At 46.3% G+C, this 21,621-nt stretch overlaps 1 protein-coding gene across 2 annotated transcripts in view; it reads right to left on the bottom strand.

Annotated features, from left to right (window-relative positions):
* Positions 1-20,946, bottom strand: part of LOC134578043 (tyrosine-protein phosphatase non-receptor type 11-like) — a 97,696-nt gene extending 76,750 nt beyond the window's left edge. For both annotated transcript variants that reach the window (XM_063437013.1, XM_063437014.1), the window contains exon 1: positions 20,824-20,946. In XM_063437013.1, coding sequence (XP_063293083.1) covers positions 20,824-20,837 — 14 coding nt within the window. In that variant the 5' untranslated portion in view covers positions 20,838-20,946. The remainder of the gene's footprint in view (positions 1-20,823) is intronic.
* Positions 20,947-21,621: the final 675 nt, after the last annotated feature.

The raw sequence follows: 21,621 nt of genomic DNA, 5'->3' as shown, positions 1-21,621 counted from the left end.
TGTAAAATACACCAACAATTTTTTTAATGTATGTAGCATTGAGCAGTGCTTGCATGTTTCAATGTAAGCATGCTTTTGTATGGAGTAAGTGTGAGTGAATGTAGGGGTGTGTTTGTATGTAGTGTTGGCATTTTAATGCAGGCATGCTTTTGTGTGTAGTGTTGGCGAGATGCAGTGGTGTGGTTATATATAATGGTGATGTTTTAATACAGAGGTGTGTATGTAGTGTTTACACTGGAATGCAGGGATGTGTTTGTGTGTAGTGTTGGCAAGATGATGAGATGTATGCAGATATATACACACACTGACACACATGCAGATACGACACACAGTCACAAACAGATACAGAGACACACATGCAACTACACAGACACACATACAGATACACAATGCCATCCTCCTGTTTAGTACCTGCTGGCTGAGGCTGTTGGGAGTTGGGCTCTAGTTCTCTCCCAATCAGTGCCACCCTCCATCCTGCGTGTCTCAGTGTTAGCTGGGAGGAAGTGACTGAATTTCACTTCCCCCAGGACTGCCATTATATTATTACAGAAGCCTGGTCGCACCATTAAAGCACCACAGTGCACAACTGGGCCCCTGAAGCAGTGGTGACTCTAGGAACAATATATAGGGGAGGCACATAAACAGTGGGGGCTGGGAGCATTAATAATTTTCACTAGGTAATGGGGTAATGTGCTGCCATTGGCTGTCTGACGACAGCATGTTGTGCATGCTGGCATTAGACAACACATTTGCATAGAATTCACATTAGCCACCTAGATTTCTGGGATGGCTGACACCTCTTAACTTTGATCTTTGTTTAGCAGGTAACTCCCCTATTTCTTATCCTTTTGTGGGATTGCCATATTTAAGGACACCAAATAAGGGAGCTATCTGCTAAACAGCACCCTAATTTGGTATCTTTACATATGGAATCTCACATAAGGGCACCAATTTAGGGAATTCTCTACTAGACAGCTAAAAGATCAACATTTAAAAAGCCTTTTTCTTAATTTTAATCTTTAGGTTGTTTAGTAGATAACTCACTTATTTGTTATCCTTATGTGGGATTGACATATTTAAGGACACCAAATTAGGAGCTATCTACTAAACATATACACAACCACAGATATACACACGCATTTAGTTATTAAGAGGTCCAACCAACCTCCCTACCTTACTCTGGGAGTGACTAGCGGTTGCTGCTGAGCTGGGATCTCTGTGCTCTTCCTTCACAGCTCACTTGCACGACCAGTAGTGATGCCGATGCCAGGATGATGTCATACCCCGGCTGCCGGCTTACTGCAGGGCGTACACAAACTCCTATATGGTCCATAAAAATGTTTAATCTCACTGTCTCCCAGTATATATCTGTCCTACCTGTCTGGGGGGAATGTGACAACGTGGATGTATATGTAAGTGGGCGAGTATTACTAGCAGGAGAAAGGTATATGGCAGGGTGGGACAGTGTGGTGGATACTATGACAGTGTGTGCCATTGCACACAGTGGATTTAAGGAGGTGATTGCAGGTGAGGTGGTGAGTATATGGTGTTTTATGTCACGGGTGGGAACAATGGGATTGGGTGTTATATGGAAGAGAGGATATTATGTCAAGGCAGAGGTGTATGGCAGGGTGTGTATTATGATAAGGTGGAGGTATATAGCAGGGAGGATATTATGACAATGTGGGTATTATATGACATGTTAAAGGGGTATATGCCAGGGTGGGAATTATGACCAGGTAGTGGGTTTATAGCAGGGAGGGTATTATGACAAGGCAGGGGTGTATATGGCAGGGAGGGTATTATGACAAGGCGGGGGTGTATATGGCAGGGCAGGGGTGTTTGTCCAATCTACTTGTCTGCTGTGACAATCTACTTGTCCTGATACAAATCTTTATTGATAGTAATTTAGGAGACAGACCTGGTGTAGGGCACATAGTGTGGGGGGGATAGAGATGTAGTATGGGTAAGACACATAGTGTGGGGTGATAGGGATGTAGTATGGGTAAGACACATTGTGTGGGGTATTAGGGATGTAGTATGGGTAAGATACATAGTGTGGGGTGGGATAGGGATGGCAGAGTGAGGCGGGGACAGGTGGCAGAGCGTAGGAGGGAGGGGCTGACAGAGCGTGGGAGGGAGTGACACATAACAGAGTGAGGAAAAGAGGGAGTGACAGGTGGCAGAGTGAGGGAAGGAGGGAGTGACAGGTGGCAGAGTGAGTGAGGGGATGACAGGTGGCAGAGTGAGGGGATGACAGGTCGCAGATTGAGGGGGTGGTTAGTGACAGAGTGACTGAGGGAGGGGGTAACAGGGTGACTGAGGGAGGGGGTGACTGACAGATTGACTGAGGGGGCTGACTGGTGACAGAGAGAGGGTGACAGAGGGAGGGGGTGACTGGTGACTGAGGGAGGAGGTGACTGGTGACTGAGGGAGGGGGTGACAGAGTGACTGAGGGAGGGGGTGACAGAGTGACTGAGGGAGGGGGTGACTGGTGACTGAGGGAGGGGGCGACAGGGTGAGAGGGTGACTGAGGGAGGGGGTGACTGGTGACAGAGTGACTGAGGGAGGGGGTGACTGGTGACAGAGGGGGGTGACTGGGGGGATGACAGAGTGATGGGGTGACAGGGTGACTGAGGGAGGGTGTGACTGGTGACAGGGTGACTGATGACAGAGTGACTGAGGGGGGTGACAGAGTGACTGAGGGGGGTGACTGGTGACAGAGTGACTGAGGGGGTTGACAGAGTGACTGAGGGAGGGGCTGATTGGTGACAGAGGGGTGACTGAGGGAGGGGGTGACTGGTGGCAGAGTGACTGAGGGGGTGACAGGGTGACTGAGAGGGGTGACTGGTGACAGAGTGACTGAGGGGAGGTGACAGGGTGACTGAGGGGGGTGACTGGTGACAGAGTGACTGAGGGGGGGTGACAGGGTGACTGAGGGGGTTGACAGAGTGACTGAGGGAGGGGCTGACTGGTGACAGAGTGACTGAGGAAGGGTGAGAGGGTGACTGAGTGGGGGGGGTGACAGGGTGACTGAGGGTGGGGGTGAGAGGGTGGCTGAGGGTGGTGTCAGGGGGGGTGACAGGGTGACTGAGGGAGGGGGTGAGAGGGTGACTGAGGGAGGGGGTGACTGAGGGAAGGGGTGACAGGGTTACTGAGGGTGGGGGTGAGAGGGTGGCTAAGGGTGGGTGACAGGGTGACTGAGGGAGGGGGTGAGAGGGTGAGAGGGTGACTGAGGGAGGGGGTGAGAGGGTGACTGGAGGGGTGAGGGGGGTGAGAGGGTGACTGAGGGTTGGGCGAGAGGGTGGCTAAGGATGGGTGACAGGGTGACTGAGGGAGGGGGTGAGAGGGTGACTGAGGGAGGGGGTGAGAGGGTGACTGAGGGCAGGTGACAGGGTTACTAAGGGGGGGTGACAGGGTGACTGATGGGGGTGACAGGGTGACTGAGGGAGGGAGTGAGAGGGTGACTGAGGGAGGGGGTGACAGGGTGACTGAGGGGGGGGATGAGAGGGTGACTGAGGGGGGGGATGAGAGGGTGACTGAGGGGGGGGTGAGAGGGTGACTGAGGGGGGGGTGAGAGGGTGACTGAGGGAGGGGGTGAGAGGGTGACTGAGGGAGGGGGTGAGAGGGTGACTGAGGGAGGGGGTGAGAGGGTGACTGAGGGAGGGGGTGAGAGGGTGACTGAGGGAGGGGGTGAGAGGGTGACTGAGGGAGGGGGTGAGAGGGTGACTGAGGGAGGGGGTGACAGGGTGACTGGGGGTGGGGGTGAGAGGGTGACTGGGGGTGGGGGTGAGAGGGTGACTGAGGGAGGGGGTGAGAGGGTGACTGAGGGAGGGGGTGACAGGGTGACTGGGGGTGGGGGTGAGAGGGTGACTGAGGGAGGGGGTGAGAGGGTGACTGAGGGAGGGAGTGAGAGGGTGACTGAGGGAGGGGGTGACAGGGTGACTGAGGGAGGGGGTGAGAGGGTGACTGAGGGAGGGGGTGAGAGGGTGACTGAGGGAGGGGGTGAGAGGGTGACTGAGGGAGGGGGTGACAGGGTGACTGAGGGAGGGGGTGACAGGGTGACTGAGGGAGGGGGTGACAGGGTGACTGAGGGAGGGGTGACAGGGTGACTGAGGGAGGGGGTGACTGAGGGAGGGGGTGACAGGGTGACTGAGGGAGGGGATGAGAAGGTGACTGATGGGGGGTGACAGGGTGACTGAGGGAGAGGGTGAGAGGCTGACTGATGGGGGGTGAGAGGGTGACTGAGGGGGGGAGGGTGAGAGGCTGACTGATGGGGTGACAGGGTGACTGAGGGAGGGGGTGAAAGGGTGACTGAGGGAGGGGGTGAGAAGGTGGCTGAGGGAGGGGGTGAGAGGGGGGCTGAGGGAGGGGGTGAGAGGGGGGCTGAGGGAGGGGGGCTGAGGGAGGGGGTGAGAGGGTGTCTGAGGGAGGGGGTGAGAGGCTGACTGATGGGGGTGACAGGGTGGCTGAGGGAGGGTGTGAGGGTGAATTTACAAAAAAATATTATTTTACCGTGATTCAGGGGCTGTCTCTCTTCATCCCAGCCCAGGGTCAGGCAGTGCAGGAGGTGCAGGCAGAGTGGCCGCAGGGGAGAAACCTGTCCGAATACAGGCTCTGCGCCCCCTGCTGGCACACTCCATAACAGCATCCCTGGGGCTCAGTGATGACTCAGAACACAGGCTGGGAATCCCCTCCCTGGTGCTCAGTGATGGCGCAGGCTGGGAATCCCCTCCCTGTGTTCTGACTCACTCACTGAGCACCTGAGCCGCGAGGGAGAGGACAACCAGCAGGAGGGTCAGAGTGTGGCACCCCCCTACTGGATGGCACCCGGGGCGGACCGCCCCCCCCGCCCCCCCCTTAGTACGCCACTGGGTATATCTACTGTTTAAATGGGCCTTGTAAGCCAATAATTATCAAGCTTAACATAGGTTTAGAGTGCACATAAGTGTATTTATATATACGTTTTAAATCATGTTTTTGCATCTTTAACTTTATGTTTACGGGCATGCTAAATTTTGTATATTATTTGTTTTTCTTATCGTTTTAAGGTTTGTTTTTTTAGTTATAGTCTTAAGACCATTTTACTTATTCCAACAGACATCACAAGTCTCGTGGTAGTTCCGGGAGACTCCCGCATTTTACACGGGGCTCCCTGACACCCGCAGAACACTTATAATATCCCAGAAATCACACACAATGTATATCAGATTGTGTGTGTTGATTACCAGGATATTATATATGATTTGTGCCCCCCTCCCTCATACCCTTAAAGACAGGGGCTGGTGAGGTGTCGGCCCTTTAAGAGCAGACTACCAGTCGGCAGGGAGGAAGTTTTGTCAGCCTGTCACTTCCTCCCAGCTTCACAGAGAGAGAGCCGCATAGGTGGAGTGGAGGGAGAAGCTAGCGTGAGCGGCTACTCCATGCTCACTCCCATCAGCCTCAGCTAGGACAGCAAGCAAGTCACCCTACAGGACACAAAGGTATTCCTTCCGCACTATTTGTAATACAGACATGTTTATAAAAATATTTAAAACTTTTTTTTTTTTTTTAAATCAGTTTCTATGAAGATGGTGGGAAATGAAAAAAAATAAATATATATTAAAAAAAAAAAAAAAAATCATCAATGGTCATGATTCATACACTTGTTCTTGTTGCAAGGTTCTTGGTCTGGTTAGCAGTGCTTCGGACTAAAATGGATTTAAAGATAACCACCCCCTCAAAGAAAGGGTAGGCCAGCAGATGTATTTAGAAAATGAAAACACACACCCAAGATAACTTGTAACAAACCTGCTAACAGCAACAAGCAACCAAAACAGTCAAATTGGTAAAGGGATTTAAACGATTGCGCCAAGCACCATGACCACTTAGGTAACTTGAAGTGGTCATTGTGCCTGGAATCTATGTGCAGCGTTTTGCTATGAAACGCTACACATAGAATATTTAACCCCTCTGCTGATGTGTGACTCCATCGCCCGCAGCAAGAGTTACGGGCTGGTTAATATCAATTCTGTGCATATTTGGTGTGTCGTTGGAACTACAGCATGCCAGCAACAGACAATGGTGGCACTGCCCACCACCTCAATGTACATCCCTCGCCCAGCTGTGAGGGGGGGGGTGACATTAGCAGAACATTTTTCTTCATTTTACAATTTATTTTAACTATCCTGGGATTGGAAGGGTTACTCCAACCAAAATCAGCATTTTCTTTAAACACTAGTTTTTGGTTGGAGTAACCGTTTAAAATTCTGAATCATTATTAAATCCAGTTAATAGCATGAATGCCCAAGGCATATCACCTACCACCCTTATGACACTATGACTTTTTATTTTGCTTATGGCTCCAGGCACAAATAGGCAACCGATTATGGAAGTTATACAAAAGCAGAAATTGGAGTTGCCTGATTAGACATTGTTCCCATTTATTTCATATCTCTGTCTACATAGTTCTTCCTATCGAAGAGCTAAGAACCTTTAATTTCTTATTTTGAAATATTACTTTAAATAGGAGTTGTTTACGTAGGTGGTTTATCATATTATGCTTTTGCATTACATTACTAAATCTAAAAAGTTTTAAAGTAATAAACAAAGATCTTGTATATCGAATTATATAAAAAACAACTTTTTTTTTTCCCGCTATACAGTGGACGCGCGATCAGTTTCCAATCTAAAAATACATCACATGTTAACACAGCGGCCACAAAAGCCTTCATTCTGGGTTTCCATGGTTACAAGGTGATGGGGAAATTACTTAAATGTGTATTTTATTGCCCTTTGTGATAACAGTATTTCCATTTTACAGAAAGTTATAAAATGAATTGTAAAAAGAAGACATTTTTTTATTATCATTCAAGGAAAACTATTTTTTTTTTATTTAGTGCGAAAAATATGAATGTGTATCAGATTAAATTAAAAACCATATATTAGAACTTTTACAAAGGCACTGAAAATATGCCATACATGCTCTTCTATATAGTCAGAAAGAAGCAATACAGTCACACAGTGTGTAAAGACTCATAGCAGTAATTCATAGACTAAAGAGAGAGACAGGGACGTTAAAGAGTTACTCCAAATACCATAACCACCTCTTTGATTTTACGTGGTCATGGTGCCTGGAGTCTGTATGTATAGTGTTTTGCTTTTAAATGCTGAACAGAGATTAACCCCTAAAATCAGAGCAGGATTAACCATAAGGTAACTCTAGGCGCCTGCCTAAGGCACATTGGTTAGCCAAGGGGTGCCAGAACCATGAATCTGCTTGACCTATAAGCCAATGCTATGGAAAGTATGGGGGGGGGGTGGAAATAATAGTGTCAATGGCCAGCCCAGGACCAAAGCCAGTTCTGTGCAAAATTGGGGTCTTGAAAAGTGACGTGGTGTGGGGGTCCCACAGCCTATCTTTTATGACCTGCCTCCACTGCGGCGAGGGGGGAGTGACATGAGCCGAGAAGGATAGGGCTTAAAATTTTTTTTACTTGTTTGGGGATAGGCAGATCACCTCAGAAAGGATTACTCTGACCGAAACCCGTGTTTTATAAGTAATCTAATCTAGAAACATGGCTTGTTAAAGGGGCACTATAGTCACCAGAACAACTAAAGCATAATGGAGTTGTTCTGATGAGTATATTCAGTCCCCGCAGGCATTTTGCAGTGTTTATATTGCCCCCTAGGGATACCTCCAGTGGCCACTTCTCAGATGGTAACTGGAGGTGCTTCCTGGGTTAGTGCTGCACAGTGTGACTGACATTCAGTGTCTCCACGGTCATGAATACAAACATGTATGTATAGTGTACCTTTAACTGAAGTGTCGACAAGGTAGATCCCACACCAATTTGTAAATACTTAACCCTGCCAGAGCATCATCAGATTTGTAATTTTACATTATGGGCACCCTTGGCTTAATAAGATGCTCGAAATAGCCCTTTAATAGTCATCTTCAATAATAAAATATGGCCAAAAAGCGACTGCAAACTATAAAGCCTGTATTAACAATACTTCTATTCTCCTATTGACACAGTTACTCATATTTCAGATATCTTGTAAAAACTCAACTCAAATATGAAGAATAATGGTTTCATGGCTTTATGAAACATTTATTCCAGAAAAGAGAATGAATAAATAAATAAATATATAACCCTCAACGTGGGTTTCTTCAGCAAGACACCACATAAATATATTTTATTGTCTAGTGAATATGGGGCCCTTTACCAATTCAACCTTGATCTGCCTTCCTGCCATGCAAGTCCGTCATTCTCTGAGCCTTTCTCCTGCATGCTTTACAAATTATATAATTAGTCACAAAGCCTTTAAATATAAAAAAAAGTGTATAGGAAGGTTGCTACGTCAAGGGAAAACCAATTTATTTTATCTCAAAACGATAAGGCAGATTTGTCTTCAAACAAATTGTTTTTGATTTCTAATGCAAAGAGTTTGGCGATTTCTGTGAGACTGGCCTCATTTAGGTTCGTGGATACCTAGAGCAATAGACCATACAGAAATAGCGTTAAGCTGAAACCATGCTTTGTGACCTGTTTCCGAGATAAGGCTGTATTTTGGAGGATGTTACCGGTCTACTTGTGGGTTCTTTACTTGCAGTATTTAAGCCATCTGTGGCTGGCTCACATAGTAGGTGTGTTGGCCAGAACAGAGAAATATGGTTAAGTAGAGAATAGACCTTCACAGAAATCTCAATCACCCACCTATCACAGACAGGAAGTGTTTGGACACCGCCAGTGGAGAGATTTTAATATACCCACTTTACTAAGACAGTAGCAGTTTTAGAATGACTAATTTAAAATATGGCATCTCATACGCAATGGTCAAGCTAAGCTTCAGTTGTTTCGTAATGTCCCAATAATGGCGATGTTAGACAATCTAAGCCTGGGACAAAGACTTGGTTAGGCATCCTTTTACTCCTGTCTAGTGCTGGCAGCCCATGTGTGGAGGGTACAAAAAAATAAATAAAAAAAATTGTGTATAGTGTTCTCTTATCACAAATAGCAGTAGTCCACCTGCAAGGAGTTCCCACACCTTGTGAATAAAAAGCAGATAAATACTAACAAATGGTGAGCCGCGCTTAGTAATTAAAAAGGATTATACATACAATCAACAGAAGAGGATAATTGTGAGACAAATCTTAAACAAAGAAATGTACAAGAGTACAATACTGTAAGAAATGCAGTAGAAATAAAGACAGTGCCAATAGAACACTCACACTTTCCAGAGCTTCAATTAGCTCTAATATTGCACACTACGTTGTGGGTATATTCCGGGTGTGGGAGAGATCAAATGCTGCAATTATTGTATCTTTGCAGTATAGTTGCAATTAAATGCTGATGTCATCACAGAATTATTTTCACTATTCCTGTTGTCCCTCACTACAGTTTATAGCAACAGTTCCCAAACTGTGTGCTGCGGAATGTTTCTCTGGCGCTATGATTCTAGCACCGGGAAACATTACTGCTGAACAGTTTCCCGGTTGGGTGCGGTGGTCCTTTAAGAACGCGACAGGGCCCCTGTAATTTCGGCTGGCTGGGAGGAAGTGACAGCCTGTCACTTCCTCACAGAATCATGCAGGGAGACTGCGCTGGAGGAGACAGCCGCAGCATGAGGGGAGAGGAGCATAAAAAGCTCCAGACCCCTTACTCCCACCAGCAGCAGTAGGACCAGGACTCCAAGCCACCCTTCTGGACACATAAGCTAAGCTAACAGGAGGGTGGCTGGAGAGATCACAAATATCACGTGTATGAGTGTGTGTGTGTGTGTGTGTACAAAAAAACAAATTGATTCCTGCACTCACGCTAATGCATCCCTTAGTGACCGGGTGCCAGCCATACACAGCCAAAGTGTCAAAAAAATCCAAGTAGATGGCTGCACTCATGGTTTTGTAAAAGTCCAAAGTTTATTGTAGTAGCATAAAAATATCTGCAATCAACGTTTCAATCCTTCCAAGAGGACTTTTTTGTGTGTGTGTGTGTGTGTGTGTGTGTGTGTGTGTGTGTGTGTATCTCAGGGGAGTGCATTTATGTGTGAGTGTCAGGGTGTCCATCTGTGTGTGCGCGCATATGTGTATGAGGCATCTCTGGGTGTGTGTGTGTGTATCAATGTTTGTGTGTGTGCGCGCGTGTGTGTCAGTGTGTGTATGTGTCGGTGTCTATATGAATTTGTGTGTATGTATATCTGTGCAAGTATGTATGTGGTACATCCAAGCAGTCATACACCAGCACAACATAAAAACACACTCCTGCAATATAACACAAATATTACATACAAACACACCACTGCATTCAAACACCAAAAGGATATACAAACACATACCTTCACTCAAACAAAAATACTTCACACAAATGTACATCCGTATTTAAAAGTTAAAGGGACACTCCAGGCACCCAGACCACTTCTGCCCATTGGAGTGGTCTGGGTGCCAACTCCCACTACCCTTAACCCTGCAAGTGTAATGATTGCAGTTTTCATTAAGTTCAATATTCACCTTGCTGGGTTAACTCCTCCTCTAGTGGCTGCCTACTAGACAGCCACTAGAGGGCACTTCCGTGTTTATAGCACATGAAAATTGTGCTATAACGTTGCTGGACGTCCTCATGCATTGCATTTTCAATGCTTTCCTATGGGGAGGTCTAATGTGCATGCGCGGCATTATCTCCCCCGCCGGCAGCCACGAATGCTCAATAGGTCTCCCCGCCGGATGACATTGGCGGGGGAGGAGCGTGGGCGGACCCTAAACCAGCGCCGAGGGACATCGGCGCTGAATACAGGTAAGTCACTGAAGGGATATTAACCCCTTCAGCAACTTGGGATTGGGGGGGGGGGGGGGGGGGGGGAGGTGGGAGGGAGAGGGGACCTGCAGTGCCCGCAAAACTGTTTGTTTTCCTGGCACTGGAGAGTCCCTTTAGCATTACATACAAACACACCCCTGTATTAAAACACTAAAACTATATACAAGCACCCCTTCAAACACCAACACTGTACATTACACTATAGCGCCAGTAAATGCTGCTGCGCTGTACACATATACAACCTAGGAATTTTGATTATGGGTGCCTAGAAAAAAATATTAAGGGCGACTTGAACCTAAAAGGTTTGCTCTAACAGAACCACTGGTTTATACTGTATGCTTTCTGTAAAATGCAGATACAAGTATTTTCCTTGTATCTCCTAGGTGTTCATATTCTGATTTGGCAGACTGGTGGGGATTCCCAGATGCATAGATATGAACGGATCCTAGCGTGCCCTTTCATACCAGAGCCATTTAAATAAAAGCACTGCTGGCTCTTAAAAAAGATAGCTATATCACTGAAACAGGGGTATTCACGGAGCAAGGAATTTATGGAAAAATGCAAGAGATTTGCAACTTTTAGTTTAGAGAAATCTGACCGTATGTTTGCAATTCTTCATGAATTCCCTGTTTAGTGAATAATCCTGTATCGTTTATAGCCTAAAAAGTCAAATGACAACAAAATTAAACATTTTGCAACAAAATAGCCATGTAAAATAAATTTAAAAAAATTAAATAAAATATATATTTTTTTTAAATCTCCCATTCAGCTACCATATTTACTCGAATCTAATTTTTAAAACATGAAAGCAGAAAAATATTTTTGCTGGTGAATGTAATGCGCGTTTATAGAAGATAATACTGTACAACATTGTGCTACAATGAAAATGTTTATTGCCATATACCAGGGGTTCCCAATTAATTATTCCTGTGGAACCCTCTTACATAGTGTATCAACATCGTGGAAACCCCCTCCCCTTCCCCCAGAAAAAAAAGCGAATTTTTTTTGTATGTGCCGGTGTGTGTCTGTGTGTATATCGGTGTTTGTATGTGCCAATGTGTATTTGTGTGTGTGTTTAATGTATCTGACACAGATACACACACATCTTGACTCACAAATACACACACATGTTAACAGATACATGTTATGTGTGTTTATTAACTCCTGCATAACACAGGACTAAGATTTGCTGCTTAGGTTTTTATTATTAAGGAATTTAATACATATGGTGTCAAACGTGTCAAACATTTGAAAAATGATTTGATTCTTAACAGTGAGATGATGAGCAAAGCAGTGATGTGGTTATGGTGTTTAGAGTGCCACTTTAACAGTTGTTGACGCTAACAATTTAGTAAATCATGCCCAGAGTTTGTGTTGCCACCTCAAATGAAAAGGTGTTTTTCCAACAACAGCATACTAGAATGTAACATGTGAGATCATTACTGGTGACCTGCAAAAATCAAACAAACCATTACTACTTTTTTTGCATTTAACTCAAGTAACTTACAGACTAATTATAGCAACATCTTCGTAAATTAGAAAAATGTAAAATATATTCCAAAATCAGAAATAGTTTAGCACACAGACTTATAAACACATAAAAAAAAAAAAAAAAACAAGACAAAGTCTTCTTTTTAACCCCTTAAAGACAGAAGTAATAGTCCAACATCCAAACCAAAACCTAGAATTTGTGCTATGTGTACGTTTCACTGAAATTTAAGGCCCTCTTTCAGTGCGCTCTTATTGATACATTGTTTTATTAACATAAATGCCTTTCTTTTGATGTCCATAACACAAAATCAAGTATGCAAATGAGCTCAACAAAGAACCACATTTTTGCCTCATAATTCCACTTTATACATGGATTGCTTGGAGTATGTGTCTGCTTTGAAGCCGTTGTATGCAGCAGACACATACTAAAATGAGATTTCTGTGGTAAAAGCAAGTCGTATGGCTTGCCTAGTGTGTGTATGTGTTTAACATTGCATTAACTATCCACTTATTTCAGGTGGAAGGGGTTTTCATCCACACTGTTGTCCCACCACAACTGGCACCATAGTGAAAATGTCACTTTCAGGAAGCGCGGAGTGCTGCCAGGCAAGAGACCTGCTGATTGGTTGAGAGCAGCACGTTTTCTTTCCAAGCCAGTTTTGTGAATGGTGAGCCACTGATTGGCTGAGAGCAACAGCAGACCGCTCTCAGCAGCATCCCTGCCCGCTTTCTAAATCTGAAATTTCAGAAGCCGAACGCCGCTCGGGGTGGGGGGAGGTGACATTGCTGCCGAAGGCAACTTGAGGGTTCAACCATTCGAGGACAGTTTAAGCCCTTGACGTAGGAGTGCCCCGGGAGGCACCACAACCACTTCATTTAGATTACGTTGCTTTGGTGCCTGTAGTGTCCCTTTAAAGCCACGGAATGGATGCCTAAAAATGACTAAAATTTAACAGTAAACTAGGGTAATAATCATATCCTTCCAAACTTGCAATGATGGCTAATTTGGCAATCACATCTCCCATTCTTCCACATATTTGACAAATACATATTTCTGAGGTATGGAGTATAAAAAAAATAAAAAAATAAAATAAACCTGCAACAGGGTGCATCTACTTTGGCTCCTTGACAATCATTGTAAGAAGGTGCCTCAATTTTCATCAGGACCATAGAACACTGACAAAGTACAAATAACGCACAAAACACATAGGCATAATCTGCCCAGGGTAAACCCCTGCTGTGCAATTAACTAACTTTATATAAAGAAAAGTGGTTTGATCACACAAATCTCAACCATAAAAAGGTGATGGATGTCACTAATGCACATTCAACAAAAAACAGTGTTATATGCTGATTCTCAACGTGTCAAATACTCAACGTGAAATATTCAAGACAGTGCAATAAGTGCTATGACATGCAGCACTTAAACTCTCCCATCAAAAAGTCGACATTAAAACACAAAAAAGAAAAAATAATCTTTATATATAAAGTGCGCTAGAAAAAAAAAAACTGTAATTGTATACTTGAACTTTATAGAAGAATAAATGGATTGGGTAGCGTCTCCCCCTTAGAAACTAGAAAAAGGGGGAAGGAAGCTCCCAATCAACCTGGTATAGAGTAAAGAAGGACAGTTATAATGATATACCTGTAGGTGTGTCCAAGTAAGAATAAAGGTATCTAAAAATAAAGCATGCTTATGTTGGGAAACTAGTGAGATATGTGTCCTAGCAAAAACAGTGAGACACTGTAACTTTATTAAATCAACTATAAAGAGGATACAAAATATCAATTCCCAAGGGATGCTTAATTACTGAGAAAATTCCCTGTGGATATATCTTAATGTCCAGCTAAACAATAAGGCCTATTAAGCACTGGAAACTCCAAGTGTGCCTATTGGACAATCCACAGAGGAAAGGCAAAAAGTAAAAGGTGATACCTTTAAATCTTAAAGAAGTTCAGCAGATGGGACAGAGACAGAGTTGCACAGTGTGGAAAAGGACACAAAAGTGTCCATAAATAAATATCTGAAGGATAGGCTCTAAGCTATCAAAAAATGACAGGATAGAGTATATGAAAAATATGGAGGGTAAACAGGAGACTGTTAATAAGTGAAAGGGTAGATTAATAGTAGAGTAAGGGGTAGAATTCCCACAAGTAGACACTGTTTCTAATCTTTCCTATACACTCCCCCCAACACCTTCGTGGGTGTTCTATCCTTATTCGATTGCTAAGCTCTGTCCCATAGACACTGCCGTTACTACACTAGTACTGCTTCTTAGGGCAAGTACATGAACACAAATCGAGACAACGAAAAAATAAAAAATAAATAATAAGTGGTAAATCAAAAAAGGATTCCCTCGTGCATAGTGCTGGGTGAGTGCTCAGTGAGAGAGGGATCCACTGTCGAAAACCCAGTTTCCAGTGCTTAATAGGCCTTATTGTTTAGCTGGACATTAAGATATATCCACAGGGAATTTTCTCAGTAATTAAGCATCCCTTGGGAATTGATATTTTGTATCCTCTTTATAGTTGATTTAATAAAGTTACAGTGTCTCACTGTTTTTGCTAGGACACATATCTCACTAGTTTCCCAACATAAGCATGCTTTATTTTTAGATACCTTTATTCTTACTTGGACACACCTACAGGTATATCATTATAACTGTCCTTCTTTACTCTATACCAGGTTGATTGGGAGCTTCCTTCCCCCTTTTTCTAGTTTCTAAGGGGGAGACGCTACCCAATCCATTTATTCTTCTATAAAGTTCATGTTAACACTAGGGTCCAAGCCCATTTTTAGGTGGACCTGGTACCACCATCCTGACCCCTTATCCTAGTCACTGATTCAACAATCTGTGGATCAGTGACGACGGGATACTACACATAGTCTTTCTAATTGTATACTTGTACAGCAACTTGTAGTTTTCCTTATATCCTTTAGAAATAAGAATACAATAAAAATAGGGCAATGACATTTAATTAATAACCACCACTAATACCCTATGTGGATTAATGCTCTAAATATGAGTTGCGCCGTGCCACGGGAAGGCTGGATCAAAGATAATCAGGCTCCAGTATAACAACCTTTTTTTTTTCCATAAATATACTTAAAAAAATAAGATGATTTATAAAAAAAAAAATAATAATAATAAGTATACTTATGGAAAATACAGAGTCCGGGAAAGCCGCTGCCCTTATTCCCTTATTTCATGAAGAGTCCGCTGAGTTTTAGATACACCGTTCGCATGGGTTCTATTACTACCTCGCTGATTGAGTGGCCTTTCGTATTTGGTGTGTTAATCCACATGTTATTAGTGGTGGTCATAATTTAAACATCGTTGCACTATTTGTTGTATTATTATTTTTATAGGATATAAGGAAAACACAAGTACATAATTACAACTTTATAGCGCACCATATATTTAGTATTTATTTTATCTAACTGAAACACATTGAGGCATCTTTCTTTCCAATAGATGACGGTTGGCATTTCATTGTTGTAACAATGCTTGGCAGGGATCGAGACAGTTGTGCCCAGTTGCAGGTTTTTAATGGTTTTGGTTTGTTTTTTTTCACACCTCAAAAGTTATTTGTGAAATATAGGAGGATAAGTAAATCATACTATTAAACATCACAAGAAGTTATAATAAATATCGTACAGCTAAGAAAAAGAAAATAGTCACATTTTATTTACGGCCACAATAACGATTATAATTTGCACCCATAGTTATATATAAAAGGAGCAGACGTCAAAAGCCCAGCAGAAGTATGTATGCGCATACAAGACTAATTTCACAAAACCCAGAGGTTGCTAGTTAATTATCACAATGTTACTGGTTGGGTATAGAACCAGGAAATTGTAGACCATGCTTCCCCAATTCAGTTTGTTGCCCTACATTTTGAAATGATCTGATTAACTCCCAGTATTCCTAGGTTTAAACTGGTAACGTCTAACGGAATTCCCAATTTGAGGCCAATATATAATCCAACTCAGCTGTTCTTGTAGCTCAGCTATTTTGGCGTATAGTAAATAATATTTCACATCAAATCAGTTACTGTTTTGACTGCATAGATAGGCCAAACACTTAATTACAAAGACAGAGTTTAATAATTCAAGATTCTAACTTTTTATTTTTAGGGTCTAGGAGATTGGAAGAATTGGGTAAAGAAATAAAGTGGAGATGGGACAAACAAAATAAAAAACTGCTTATGGAATACAACATAAATGGAAAAAGAAAAGTGAAAGATGTAAAATAAATAAATGAAAGTTAAAAAGACAGACTCGGGTGGCAATTCAAAGAAAAATAGGGTGAAAAAAATAAATAAATAAGATATGAAGTTATGTCACAATAATAATAAGTTTTTATGCAAATTCCATTGTTTCGAAAGAATGACCAGAAAATCTAAAAATAAAGATTGTCTGAAAAAAAGGATGAAGTTGAACCAAGATGATATCTCTGATACAATGTTACAAAAGGAAAGATGATGCAAAAAAAAAAAAAAACAAGACTAAAAGTTTAGCACTATAAAATACTGAAAATGCACAATGTTGGCTAAAAAAAAAAAAAAGGCCACCGATGGCTACAACTGAAGTGGAGAATTTTTCCAAAGCACCACCTTTTGCAATCTGGTTATCAAATCACTACAATGTGGTATTTAGTAGCAGGGATAATGGATAATACACAGGGTGGGTGAAAGTGTGGTGGCAGAGTACAATAGACCACAGGGTTGGTACAAAATGGGGTGTGCAGCACACAGCAGCAGTTACAGGGGTGAAGCCTACAGCAGTGAGAAAGACAAGGGTGGGGACATTTGAGAAGAGAGCAAAGAGCAGGGGTGACAGAAATAAAGTTTAGACAGGGAGACAGGGGTGAAGATGGCATGAAGCTTAGAGGACGAGGGTCAAGCTCACACAGTAGGGAGAGGACGAGGGTCAAGCTCACACAGTAAGGAGAGGACGAGGGTCAAGCTCACACAGTAGGGGGAGGACGAGGGTCAAGCTCACACAGTAGGGGGAGGACGAGGGTCAAGCTCACACAGTAGGGGGAGGACGAGGGTCAAGCTCACACAGTAGGGGGAGGACGAGGGTCAAGCTCACACAGTAGGGGGAGGACGAGGGTCAAGCTCACACAGTAGGGGGAGGACGAGGGTCAAGCTCACACAGTAGGGGGAGGACGAGGGTCAAGCTCACACAGTAGGGGGAGGACGAGGGTCAAGCTCACACAGTAGGGGGAGGACGAGGGTCAAGCTCACACAGTAGGGGGAGGACGAGGGTCAAGCTCACACAGTAGGGGGAGGACGAGGGTCAAGCTCACACAGTAGGGGGAGGACGAGGGTCAAGCTCACACAGTAGGGGGAGGACGAGGGTCAAGCTCACACAGTAGGGGGAGGACGAGGGTCAAGCTCACACAGTAGGGGGAGGACGAGGGTCAAGCTCACACAGTAGGGGGAGGACGAGGGTCAAGCTCACACAGTAGGGGGAGGACGAGGGTCAAGCTCACACAGTAGGGGGAGGACGAGGGTCAAGCTCACACAGTAGGGGGAGGACGAGGGTCAAGCTCACACAGTAGGAGGAGGACGAGGGTCAAGCTCACACAGTAGGAGGAGGACGAGGGTCAAGCTCACACAGTAGGAGGAGGACGAGGGTCAAGCTCACACAGTAGGAGGAGGACGAGGGTCAAGCTCACACAGTAGGAGGAGGACGAGGGTCAAGCTCACACAGTAGGAGGAGGACGAGGGTCAAGCTCACACAGTAGGAGGAGGACGAGGGTCAAGCTCACACAGTAGGAGGAGGACGAGGGTCAAGCTCACACAGTAGGAGGAGGACGAGGGTCAAGCTCACACAGTAGGAGGAGGACGAGGGTCAAGCTCACACAGTAGGAGGAGGACGAGGGTCAAGCTCACACAGTAGGAGGAGGACGAGGGTCAAGCTCACACAGTAGGAGGAGGACGAGGGTCAAGCTCACACAGTAGGAGGAGGACGAGGGTCAAGCTCACACAGTAGGAGGAGGACGAGGGTCAAGCTCACACAGTAGGAGGAGGACGAGGGTCAAGCTCACACAGTAGGAGGAGGACGAGGGTCAAGCTCACACAGTAGGAGGAGGACGAGGGTCAAGCTCACACAGTAGGAGGAGGACGAGGGTCAAGCTCACACAGTAGGAGGAGGACGAGGGTCAAGCTCACACAGTAGGAGGAGGACGAGGGTCAAGCTCACACAGTAGGAGGAGGACGAGGGTCAAGCTCACACAGTAGGAGGAGGACGAGGGTCAAGCTCACACAGTAGGAGGAGGACGAGGGTCAAGCTCACACAGTAGGAGGAGGACGAGGGTCAAGCTCACACAGTAGGAGGAGGACGAGGGTCAAGCTCACACATTAAGGGAAGGTCGAGGGTCAAGCTCACTCAGTAGGGGAAGGTCGAGGGTCAAGCTCACACAGTAGGGGAAGGTCGAGGGTCAAGCTCACACAGTAGAAGGGAAGTCGAGGGTCAAGCTCACACAGTAGAAGGGAAGACGAGGGTCAAGCTCACACAGTAGAAGGGAAGACGAGGGTCAAGCTCACACAGTAGAAGGGAAGACGAGGGTCAAGCTCACACAGTAGAAGGGAAGACGAGGGTCAAGCTCACACAGTGGGGCGATGTGGTGGAGGAGATGGGGTGAATCACACAGTGGGGGTGATGTTGTAGGAGATGGGGTTAATCCCACTGTGGGGGGAGATTGAGTGAACCGCACAGTGGGGGTGATGTGGGGGAGATGGGGTGAACCCTACAGTGGGGGAGATGGGGTGAAGCACACAGTGGGGGTGATGCACACAGTGGGGGTGATGCGGGGGGAGATGGGGTGAAGCACACAGTGGGGGGAAACCGAGTGAACCCCACACTGGGGGTGATGTGGGGGGGGGAAGAATCACACACTGGGGGTGATGTGGGGGGGGGAAGAATTACACACTGGGGGTGGGGGGAAGAATTACACACTGGGGGTGATGTGGGGGGGGAAGAATCACACACTGGGGGTGATGTGGGGGGGGAGAATCACACACTGGGGGTGATGTGGGGGGGGAGAATCACACACTGGGGGTGATGTGGGGGGGGAGAATCACACACTGGGGGTGATGTGGGGGGGAGAATCACACACTGGGGGTGATGTGGGGGGGGAGAATCACACACTGGGGGTGATGTGGGGGGGGGAGAATCACACACTGGGGGTGATGTGGGGGGGGGAGAATCACACACTGGGGGTGATGTGGGGGGGGAGAATCACACACTGGGGGTGATGTGGGGGGGGAGAATCACACACTGGGGGTGATGTGGGGGGGGAGAATCACACACTGGGGGTGATGTGGGGGGGGAGAATCACACACTGGGGGTGATGTGGGGGGGGAGAATCACACACTGGGGGTGATGTGGGGGGGGAGAATCACACACTGGGGGTGATGTGGGGGGGAGAATCACACACTGGGGGTGATGTGGGGGGGGAGAATCACACACTGGGGGTGATGTGGGGGGGAGAATCACACACTGGGGGTGATGTGGGGGGGGAGAATCACACACTGGGGGTGATGTGGGGGGGGAGAATCACACACTGGGGGTGATGTGGGGGGGGAGAATCACACACTGGGGGTGATGTGGGGGGGGAGAATCACACACTGGGGGTGATGTGGGGGGGAGAATCACACACTGGGGGTGATGTGGGGGGGGAGAATCACACACTGGGGGTGATGTGGGGGGGGAGAATCACACACTGGGGGTGATGTGGGGGGGGAGAATCACACACTGGGGGTGATGTGGGGGGGGAGAATCACACACTGGGGGTGATGTGGGGGGGGAGAATCACACACTGGGGGTGATGTGGGGGGGGGAGAATCACACACTGGGGGTGATGTGGGGGGGGGAGAATCACACACTGGGGGTGATGTGGGGGGGGGAGAATCACACAGTGGGGGGTGATGTGGGGGAGAATCTCACAGTGGGGGAGAGATGGGGGTTAGAATCACACAGTGGGGGTGATGTTGGGGGAGAATCACACAGTGGGGGTGATGTGGGGGGAGAATCTCACAGTGGGGGAGAGATGGGGGTTAGAATCACACAGTGGGGGTGATGTTGGGGGAGAATCACACAGTGGGGGTGATGTTGGGGGAGAATCACACAGTGGGGGTGATGTTGGGGGAGAATCACACAGTGGGGGTGATGTTGGGGGAGAATCACACAGTGGGGGTGATGTTGGGGGAGAATCACACAGTGGGGGTGATGTTGGGGGAGAATCACACAGTGGGGGTGATGTTGGGGGAGAATCACACAGTGGGGGTGATGTTGGGGGAGAAAATCACAGTGGGGGGTGATGTGGGGGTTAGAATCACACAGTGGGGGTGATGTTGGGGGAGAATCACACAGTGGGGGAGAGATGGGGGTTAGAATCACACAGTGGGGGAGAATCACACAGTGGGGGTGATGTGGGGGTTGAATCACACAGTAGGGGTGATGTGGGGGGCAGAATGGGGGTGATGTGGGTTAATCTCCACCTGTCAGGATTCCCATTCTCCTTACCTGCGGGAGGTCATGTCACTGAGCGGCCTGTATTGCTATGGCTGTGCCGGTCTCTCCGATGAGCTGCCTGCCGCCCGTGTCTCCCTGCGAGCTCTGCCCGGCTCAGCCGCTCTCTGCAGATCCCAGCACCCCCCCCACCCATCAAGCGCCTGGAACTCAGCGGAGCAACGCCCACTGACACGCCCAGCGTGAGCACATCTCCCCCCCGCGAGCCCGCCCATTCACAGCACACTCACCGCAAGCCACGCCCTGACTGAAACTTCGTGCAAGTTATTACAGCCAATCGCTGCTCAGGATAAGCCGTCAATTCCGTAAAGCTCACCTGTTCATTGGTCAAACCCTGCGTGACGTCACGGGTTAGGCACACACCTCCAATCCCTTCAGGGAGGTGCATTTAAAGGGGCCGTGTGGAATTGTCACCTGTTTGCCAGAATAGCCGGATTAGAGAGCCTTCCTGCCAGGAACGGGGATTAGGGGGGGTAATACACCATATTCTGAATTATAGTGAAATTAGTGGGTTACCCCAACCACCATCACCACTTCTGCACCCTGAAGTAGTCATGGTGGTTATAGGAACCTGTATGGACAATGTTCTTGCTTGAAACGACACACACACAAAGATATATTAACTAAATATATTAATCCGTCTGGGCTGACTAATGTCAATTCTACGACAATGCACTCCCTTTATTGCTGTTAATTGTTTTCTGTTTCTTATACTTTAAAAATAAATCCCCTCCCCCTCTCACTGGCCCTCTGAAACTGTGAAATGGTCCATTAAAATGTGTCTCTGTGAAG

This window comes from Pelobates fuscus, chromosome 11 (genome assembly GCF_036172605.1).
Source record: "Pelobates fuscus isolate aPelFus1 chromosome 11, aPelFus1.pri, whole genome shotgun sequence".
NCBI classification, from domain to species: domain Eukaryota; kingdom Metazoa; phylum Chordata; class Amphibia; order Anura; family Pelobatidae; genus Pelobates; species Pelobates fuscus.
Note: the sequence above shows the minus strand (reverse complement) of the source record. Positions and strands in the feature narration are given on the sequence as shown.